Source organism: Columba livia, unplaced genomic scaffold, assembly GCF_036013475.1.
Source record: "Columba livia isolate bColLiv1 breed racing homer unplaced genomic scaffold, bColLiv1.pat.W.v2 Scaffold_303, whole genome shotgun sequence".
NCBI classification, from domain to species: domain Eukaryota; kingdom Metazoa; phylum Chordata; class Aves; order Columbiformes; family Columbidae; genus Columba; species Columba livia.
Window position 1 is genome coordinate 86,483 of NW_027043340.1, and position 9,965 is coordinate 96,447.

The window sequence follows — 9,965 nt, forward strand, 5'->3', positions numbered from 1 at the left end:
TCTCTTCCTGGGTAGGATCTGTCATACTTAGACTGAGGTTCTTTCCCAGCCATGTCCCTGCTGCTGGGTTGTCACCTCCAGAGACAGAACTGACCTCACTGTCCCCTTCACAGCCACAGGTTTCTGACTGGGTTATGAGTGTCTGAGACACAACTGACCTCATAATACCATAACTATCGATCACCTTTTTTATGGCCCAGGACCCGATCAGGTAAAAGTATACTTGTTTTATCAAATTTATCAAATATATTCCCTACTAGAGATTTGAGTTGAAAAACACTCTTCAGAGCAACTGCTGTATTTTTGTTGACAACATTTAGAACTCCTTTTCTGTCTTTTATTCTTTTTATTCTTCCTCTGCCTATTCTGCCTTCAAAATCCTCTCCAAGGGAAAGATTCATTGAATCTCAGAATAACTTGAGGTTTGAAGAAAGCCCTTATCTCACTTGTCTCACTGTCCTGCTCCAGGCAGGGTTAACCAGGCGAGGTTGTTCAAGGGTTCCTCACAACTATGCCTCATCCACAGAGAAGCTGAAAGTGCACTCGTCACATCATACAGAGGGACAATAAAGACGTTTAACAGTGTTGGTCCAAGTGCTGGTCACTGAGGGATGCTACTAGTAACTGGCTGCACGGAGGGCTTTGTACCGCTGATGACATTTGGCTTGATTGTCCAGCCAACTTCCCACCCAGCTTCCAATTCTCCAGCCCAGAGATCACTGATCTGGCTACTAGGACACCAAGGAACACCATGTCTGTGACCCTGCAAAATTCCAGGTATGGCGGCAGGTTGACCAGCTGTTATTTCTCCTTCATGCTTTTCATGCAGATGGGTTCGATATCTGCCTTTTCCAAGACCTCAGAAACCCTCTTACCACTTTGTCTTACTTTTGAGAGCACAACCCAGAATCACAGGCAAGGGTGACAGCAGACAGGAGCACTTGCAATGAGCCTGTCCCAGCAGCTGAGATGAATCTCGCTGGGACACTGAGGTTTGTTCTTGGAGTCACACACAGAAATGCCAGGGTTCCATCAGGCATCCAGATCTGAGTTTGTCTCAGGACCCCTTCTGCACCCAGGGATGCTCAGAGACAGAATCTGTCCCTTTTACACACAGAGGTAGGAGTCACATTGTCCCTCTGGCCTCCCGTTGCCACTCTAGAGGGGTGGGAGACACCTCAGCTCTGGTGTTTCACCTGCTCTGCACTAATCTGAGATGTCCCACGTCATGAGGAATGGACACGGGGAGCTCAATTAAGGAAGCACAACCCAGTGCTGCATTCAGGCAGTTTCCCGTGGGGTGTTACTTCCAACAGGAAGTGACCTCAGGACCTTGTGTGTGCCACAGGTTTTCATGGAACCCCAAGGAACAGTTGATGATGTTTGTGCTCACTTGTGTTCATGTCACACAGTATCACAGTATCACAGTATGTTTGGGATTGGAAGGAACCTCACAAGATCATCCAGTCCAACCCCCTGCTGGAGCAGGAACACCCAGGTGAGGTTGCACAGGAACATGTCCAGGTGGGTTTTGAATGTCTCCAGAGAAGGAGACTCCACAACCCCCCTGGGCAGCCTCTTCAGTGCTCTGTCACCCTCACTGAGAAGAAGTTTTTTTTCAAATTTAAGTGGAACCTCTTGTGTTCCAGCTTGATCCCGTTACCCCTTGTCCTATCATTGTTTGCCACCGAGAAGAGCCTGGCTCCATCCTTGTGGCACTCACCCTTTATATATTTATAAACATTAATAAGGTCATCCCTCAGTCTCCTCTTCTCCAAACTAAAAGAGACCCAGCTCCCTCAGCCTTTCTTCATAAAGGAGATGCTCCACTCCCTTAATCATCTTCGTTGCCCTACGCTGGACCCTCTCCAGCAGTTCCCTGTCCTTCTGGAACTGAGGGACCCAGAACTGGACACAATATTCCAGATGGGGTCTCACCAGGGTGGAGTAGAGGGGAAGGAGGACCTCTCTCGATCTACTAACCACCCCCCTTGTAATACACCCCAGGATGCCATTGGCCTTCCTGGCCACAAGGGCACAGTGCTGGCTCATGGTCATGTCACCTCACATACATGATGTGCGTGATCACATCACATCTCATCTGTACAAAGTGAAAGAAATAACTTACGCTTTTTCTATGGATAAAAAACATGTAATCCAATTCCTTGTATTCCTTAAACACGTGTTCATTAGAGCATAAGCAAAACAGCGCTGGGTGCGCGGGGGATTCACTCCGCCCAACACGCACACCTTTAAACAATAAGAAGTGTGCTTAAATACAGTAAGGTATTACATATTCATAATGACCCCAGGAACGCCTATATATATTCATAACCTTTCCCCGCTTCTGATTAAAATGAGTCTCAGAGAACCATTTCCATAGACCCTCCCCTGTTGCACCTGCGCAGTGCCACTTGGTGAATTGGAGGAGGGGTCTTTGGGGGTCTTTGGATGAAGGCTCCTTCAGCTTCGTCACAGTGAACTTTTTACCTTTGGCTCATTATGTTGAATTGACTGGGACCCAAGCTGCCAAGTTGAATGAAACCAGACTGGCGCCCCCTTTTGCTGTAAATCTTCGTTATCTTGTCTCCTCAAGTTTACAGCTAGGTGCAGTAAAACTTCTTATCTTGGCATTCAATGGGGTTCTGTTCTTCTTAACATAAAGCTCTAAACTAAGCATTTATTGTGTGACTAAGCCTTAAAGTGTTAGCTTGTTAGCAGGCACCCATTATAAGTTTAGTTAACCCTTAAAATGTTAACTCCCTCTGTCAATATAACTTCATAAGCAAGTTTCATAACTTTTTACATAGAACTTAACCACCTTTTTCCAAGTTCAGAGCCCGTGCCTCATTTGGTTCTATCTGTAAACATTAAACATCTTAGCACGAATCACAACTGCATTTTTCACAAAGCAAACCCAGACTGCTGAACTACTCATTCATTGTCCATCCATGGAGGGAAGAACGACCTCTGTGGGTGAGAGGCCAGTGCTGGAAATGGTGGCTGTGAGGGGCCCGTCCATGACGATGCCCTGGGGCAGATTCTGTGGAGTGTCCAGTGCACAGGGGCACAGCCCAGCCCCTGCTCTGCTGGTCCTGCAGGTCTCTGGCAGGAGCCTGGCTGTGAGAGGACACTGCTGTGTGCCAGCCCTGCACACACGCACTGTTCAGCTGCACAATGGTGTTTAATCTGTGGGTGACTTTTGTAGGAATATGCTTGAGAGAAACTTTGCAAGAAGATATAAACCATCATGCACTGCCCATAGGAGATCACCATTATGTCTGGAAAGGCTGTTGTGAGGCCAGCTCTGTCACAGCAGTGCCCATTGCCTGTCCCTGCCTGCGCCCACAGCACTGACACACAGCAGGATGGTGACCAAGCTGCCAGAGCACTCAGGCCTTGCACCAACACCAGGGATGAGAAGGAGAGTGTGGGAGTGGAACCAGAACAGCTCTGGAAGAACAAGCGCTGCTGCTCCCTCGCGGATGCTGCCATGCCAGAGCTGTTTTCCCCTCCATCCACGCACAGGAACTGTCCCTGAACGTGCAAAAAGGCCTTGCAGGAAGGATATAGTGAAAAACAAGTCACTACAGGAATCTTTATTTTGGTTAGAGACAAGAAGTGTACTGTTCATCATTTAAACAGCCAGTGGCTATAAAAGAAAAGCAGACAGTGGATTAAAAAGGGGCTGAAAACATCATCGCAATAAGAAAATAACAAATAACAACAGAAAATCCAGATGACAGGTTGAGCCTGTAATTAGCTACATTAAAACTCCTGTGTAGAAGCAGATGGGCAGTACATTGCTTCAGAAAACACTAAGATATGAGTTTCCTCAGGGCATCCTTGATCTCCTTGTTCCTCATGCTGTAGATGAGGGGGTTCACTGCTGGAGGCACCACCGAGTACAGAACTGACACCACCAGGTCCAGGGAAGGAGAGGATATAGAGGGGGGCTTCAGGTAGGCAAACATGACAGTGCTGAGGAACAGGGAGACCACGGCCAGGTGAGGGAGGCAGGTGGAAAAGGCTTTGTGCCGTCCCTGCTCAGAGGGGATCCTCAGCACGGCCCTCAAGATCTGCACATAGGACACCACAATGAACACAAAACAGCCAAATGCTAAGCAGACACTGACCACAATAAGCCCAAGTTCCCTGAGGTAGGAGTGTGAGCAGGAGAGCTTGAGGATCTGGGGGATTTCACAGAAGAACTGGCCCAGGGCATTGCCCTTGCACAGGGGCAGTGAAAATGTATTGGCCGTGTGCAGCAGAGCATTGAGAAACCCAGTGGCCCAGGCAGCTGCTGCCATGTGGACACAAGCTCTGCTGCCCAGGAGGGTCCCGTAGTGCAGGGGTTTGCAGATGGCAACGTAGCGGTCGTACGACATGACTGTGAGGAGACAATATTCTGCTGTGATCAAGAAAAGAAACAAAAAGAGCTGCGTCGCACATTCCAAGTATGAGATGGCCCTGGAATCCCAGAGGGAATTAGCCATGGACTTGGGGAGAATGGTGGAGATGGAGCCCGTGTCGAGGAGGGCGAGGTTGAGCAGGAAGAAGTACATGGGGGTGTGGAGGTGCTGGTCCCAGGCTATGGTGGTGATGATGAGGCCGTTGCCCAGGAGGGCAGCCAGGTAGATGCCCAGGAAGAGCCAGAAGGGCAAGAGCTGCAGCTCCCGTGTGTCTGTGAACGGCAGGAGGAGGAACTGGGTGATGGAGCTGCTGTTGGACATTGGCCGCCTGTGGGCATGAGGACCTGTGCAAGGAGGAAAAGGCAGTGACAAATTAGAGGGGACTTCTCTGGGGAAAATAAACATGCTGTTTCCCATGGAAAACCCCCTCCCTGATGGAGGGATGTTTCAGCTCATTCTCTCTTTCTACTAACTGAGAGAAATTATTAATCCCAGTTTAAAACGCAGCTGGGGCATCTGGTTTCCATGAACACACCTTTGAGGCAAGATCCACTGAACTGGTTTCAGAACAAAAACTGACCCACATCCCCACCCCAGCCACAGAGAGCAAGAGCACCAGGGACAGGTGGACAAACAAGGAAGAACACTGAAGTGTTTCCGAGAAATAAAGCAAGGACAGAAAGGCAGACGGGCATGCTGTGGAACATTCTCCTGACCCGGCTCTGCTGCTGCCACTCACGTGATGACACTGGAGAGCAAGTACTTTTAGCACCTTATTTGAGTACCCCGTTCCAGGAACCCTTCACCTGGAGGTCCAGCTGCTGAGGTGGAGACTCGTGACCTGGACCCCATGGCTTTGGGGCAGAGGGTCTGCTGGGGAGGAGAGGAGACCAGGGGTTGCACTGGGAAATGTGTCTGCACTGCAGAGGATGGCAGGGGGGTTCCTAAATCCCGTCCCTGTCATATCTGGTAGGAGCTCCTTCTCCGTGCCCATGTCTGTGCTGCCTGCAGCTGTGTGACTGTCCCTGGTCTGCTCCCTGTCAGTGTCACAGACCCCGTCCCACCCGCTGTGTGCTCAGCTCTGTCCTGCTCACACCTCCTGGCACTGCCCAGGGGCAGCTCTGTGTGTGCAGGGGCTCAGGAGCAGCTCAGACCAGTCCTAACGAGAAATGGGGTCTCAGTGTCTGCTCCAAAGAGAGAAATAAATCCCCATCTCCCACTGCACACCCAGCCAATCAAGAGTGGAAAACTGAAAGCAACAGACTCCTTCCCTTGCAGCTGTTCCTGTCTCGATGTTGTTGTTCAGAAGGACCCTCTGCCATGTCTGTGGGGGGATCTGGAGCTCTGAGCAGCCCTAACCCACACAGCCCCCTTCAGCCCCACAAGCTCCCTGCCTGCCCTGCCGGGGGTCGCTCCTTCCACCCACAGCTGCTGCCATGGGATCTCCCGGGCAGGCTGAGCGCTGACCCTGGCAGGCGGCAGAGTCCCTGCCCTGCACAGCCCTGGGGTGCAGGGACCCTGCTCTGCAGGACAGCCCTGGGCACCCCTGGGTGCTCACCTGTCTTCACAGCTGTTCAACATGGCCTGACAAGAGCCCCGTCCTTACAGACCCCACAAGCTGTGCCTGTGCCAGTTTCAGGAGATGCCTCCAGGAGCTACAGCTGCACTGCCCTGCACCCAGAGACTTACCGTGGCAAGGGCTGCAAAGGTTTCTCCTCCAGGGAGCTCTCAGTCATCCTCCCAGTCCTGACCACCTTTAATCTCTCTCTGCCTTGCTCGTCTCCTGAGATCCCCAGGCAGAGCCCTCAGCCCTGCTGCGTGTGCAGAGGAGCTGCTCCTGGGCAGAGCTGTCTCTCTGCAGCGCTGCCGCTGCCATGAGCTCCCTGTGTCCCAGGAGCCCAGCCCAGCTCAGCAGCACAGGAGCAGCACAAGGCGCTTTAATGATCCCTCTGGTGGGTTTGGTGCTGAGTCCATGGACCTCAGACCCTGGAGGAAGTTGAAGAAACTTCTCAAGAAGTCAGATTCAGATTCAAACTCCAAAGTTTCTTGTACTGTTAATGGGTCCCACTGAGGGAACCTACTGAGAAACAATATCCAGGCTTGGTTAGAGAAGAAAACTGGAGGTCAGGAAAAGCAAAGTAAAGATGTCTTTGATGCTGCGTAAACCTGGCTGTGTTTCTTTAACCAAAAGCCAAGCCCTGACTTTGTACCATGGGAAGGTAGATCCTGTCCCTCCCACATTGCCCAGGGCCCTTCCTGGGACAGTGTGATGTGGGGCTGTGCAAGGCCAAGGGCAGGACTATGGTCCCACACCTCCCAGGTTCCTGGCTGGGGACAAGGAGGCCATGAGGCCCCTGTGCTGGAAGGACAAGGTGTCTCCTCACAGGCATCAGAGGTGCAGACAACAGCCATAGCCAAGGGGAGAAGGAGCTCATGTCTGGTGGGGCTTTCAGCCTCTTTACATCCCGTGATCATCTCCACGACAGCCTGTCCTGTGCTGTGGCATCCCCTGCACCTCTGTCCCTGCAGGCTGGAGACATCCCCCCTGCTGCCCCACCTTGCTCCTGTCTGAGCATCTTCCTTCCTTTGCTGAGATCTCTCCATCCTCCCCAGCTGGTCCTTGAAGCACAAAGCCTTGGGCTGATGCAGACTCCCTCTGCTGACCTGCTCCCCCACAGCACTGCCCTTCCATCACATTCCTTTCTGCCCATGTCCAGCCTGGACCTCCCCAGCTGCACTTTGGGCCATTATTTCTTTCTCATGCTCTTTCCCACTATGCAGAAAACATCCTCCATCTCTGAAACCACCCTTCAGGCACTCTCAGGCTACTCCTGCACTGCTGCAGCCTCCCCAGCGCTGCTGGCCAAAGCAGCCCAGGTCCCTCAGCACCCCACACCATGTGCACAAGGTGCTGAACCTGCCTTGGCACAGCCCTGCACTCTCCAGTTCCTCCCTGCTGCTCCAAACTGGGAAGCCGCACACTGGCACACACCCGTGTGTGTGGGTCACACCAGTGCTGAACCGAATGGGATGAGAACTGCAGGTGTCTGGGTCCCCACGCTCCTCCTCATGCAGCCCCGTGTGCAGCTGCCTTGTTCATGGTGAGCGTGCACCACGGGCTGGTGTGGGGACCTTGTAGTGCCCAGGCCCTTCTCCTCAGGGTCACTGAGAACTCGGCATTTCATCTTGTCACAATTCAGAGATTTCTGATGGGCAAACACCAGATATTCACAAGGTCTGGACTCTCCCTGGACTGCAGCTCCATTTGCTCAGCTGTTAATGTTTGCACACAGACGATTTATCCTGATGAGGGTGTCTCTCCCAACATAACATCATCAGGCGTTACAGGACACTATAAACATCATCTCCTGGCTAAAAAGTGGGGTCTTGGGTGTCTGATACTCATAATGCCAGAGGTCTGGAGTTTCTGATGTTTCCCTTCATATGGTAGAGCAGCAAGCATGTGTGGAGCTCTGTCTGGGGGCAGACAATGTCAGCTGAAGGTTGAGGAGTCAGCATGGTGCCATGTCAGCCCTTGATGCTTGTTCATCACCAGAATGGCTGAGCCCTGACCCCTGGGACCTGGTAGATTTTTCTCAAGTGTTTTTCAAGGCTTTTCCTGTGGTCAGTGTGAGTGTTTTGTGTTTTGGGGGTGGGTTTTATGTCAAGTGCTGTTGCTTTTTCTGCAAGGCTCTGGTTTTCTGTGGAGTTGGAAATGCCTGTGAGCAAATCACAACTCATCCAGCTTCTTTCATACACCTGGCAATGGTCACCAGTCACCTCAGTGTCCCAATCCCACATTTGCTTGAATCCTCTATTTGGATCCATACCCATCACTGCAGGAGGTTCATGGATCCACCAGGTTCATGGATGATTCCTGAGGACCATCCAAGTGTGGGCAGTGTAAGAGAGGAGCAGAGCAGGGTCAGCTCATGGGCCATGACTGAGCACAGCCACCCCAGCAGCAGCCGTTCCCCATCTCCCAGGCACAGCCATGCCCACAGCATGCAAATGGCACTGCCACACATGATTAGCCCAAGAGAGGCCTTTCTTCCTTCCGTATTCCCAGGAAAATCTTTCTCCTGTTCCTCCTCCACCTGCAGACATCAACTGCTTTCCATTTCTGGGCTCAGACATGGCTGGAAGGGTTCACTGAAGCCATCAGCCATCTCATTGCTTCTCCCTGACATGTCCTGACCCTCTCCCACACCTACAATGGCCAATCACGGCGGCTCAGGCCCCCTGCTCTTCAGAAGAGGCCTCGAGCTTCTTGGTTCTTCCTGGTGCTTATTATAAACTTCCTCGCTCTCTCCAGAGTTCATGATGAGCTTTCTTGTCCATAACAGCCCCTTTATGACCATGTCTTACTAAATGGTTGTGTTTGTATGATCATTTGTGCAGAAAGGGCAGTCACAGGACAGCACCCAATATGTCAAAACTGATGCCGAGTGAAATGCCGTAAAGCCCTGATGAGTTCCCCTGTGTCTGTGTCTCTCCTGGAAGGAGTCTGTCCCGAGAAGGGGATCCAGCTCCTGCCACTCTCTGCAGAGGCACATGAGCAGTGTCCATCACCTGGGGACACAAAGGGTGACGTTTGCCAGACACCCTTCATCTGAACCACTTAGATGTGTGCTTGTGGATGAGGTATGGAGCCTTATAGTGCAAATACCTATTTAATTGTCGTTGCCAGAGGGGCTACCAGAGATGCAGAGTACTATTTTACAGATATGTAAATATAAGCATATACGACTGACATTCCTATACATGTTACACAAACACCTGAAGGATTATTCATGCCTTTAACATGATTATCCTCAGAAGGCCACCAGCTTTACATCTCAGGAAATGGGATCCAGAGTCCAAGAGCAGGATGGTTTGGGCTCTGTGCTGGGATCTGGAAACTGAAACGTGCTCCCATCTCCCAGCCCCCTGCCCTCCTCAGTGAGGGTGTGAGACATTCTGCCAGCGAGGGCTGAACTCACAGCCATGACCAGTATCTTATGTCCAACTGCAGCCAATGGTGTCCTGCCAGCTCAGGACTGGAGCTTCCATTGCGGGAGGTGTTTAAAAGACATGGACATGTGGCGATTAGGGATATGGTTTAGTGGTGGACTGGGCAGTGTTTGATTTACGGTTGGACTCCTTGTTCTTAAGGGTCTTTTCCAGCCTAAATGATCCTATGATTCTCTGATTTGGGTTGAAACCATTTCAATCCCATCACCTCCAGCTTCCCTCAGAGGCGGCTGTTGTGTGGCACAACTGTCCTGGCTCTCCAGGCAGGTTGGGCACTGGGTTGGTTCCTGCATTGGGAGTTTTCCCCTTCCTGGGGTAAAAGGCTGTTGAGCAGAGACAGTTGTAGAGATTTGGGTCACAGGGGTTTGCAGCAATCCTGTCAAACTCTGAGCAGGATGAGCTTTGGAGCTCAGGAAAAATGGAGATGCTCTGAAGGATGTTTGTGAACAGTGGTGCTGACACTAGTAACAGTAACAGGGAACTCCTCATTCTCACTGATGATGATGATGATTTAAATCTCTTTAATTTCAGTCCTAACAG

General features: G+C 51.3%; 1 protein-coding gene across 1 annotated transcript; it reads right to left on the reverse strand.

The window, feature by feature from the left end:
* Positions 1 to 3,694: 3,694 nt before the first annotated feature.
* Positions 3,695 to 4,358, reverse strand: LOC135578066 (olfactory receptor 14J1-like; the record flags this gene model as incomplete). The annotated part of the gene is made up of 1 exon (XM_065048255.1): positions 3,695 to 4,358. A coding segment is annotated over one exon (540 nt), but the record flags the coding sequence as incomplete, so codon positions are not given.
* Between the last annotated feature and the right edge of the window lie 5,607 nt (positions 4,359 to 9,965).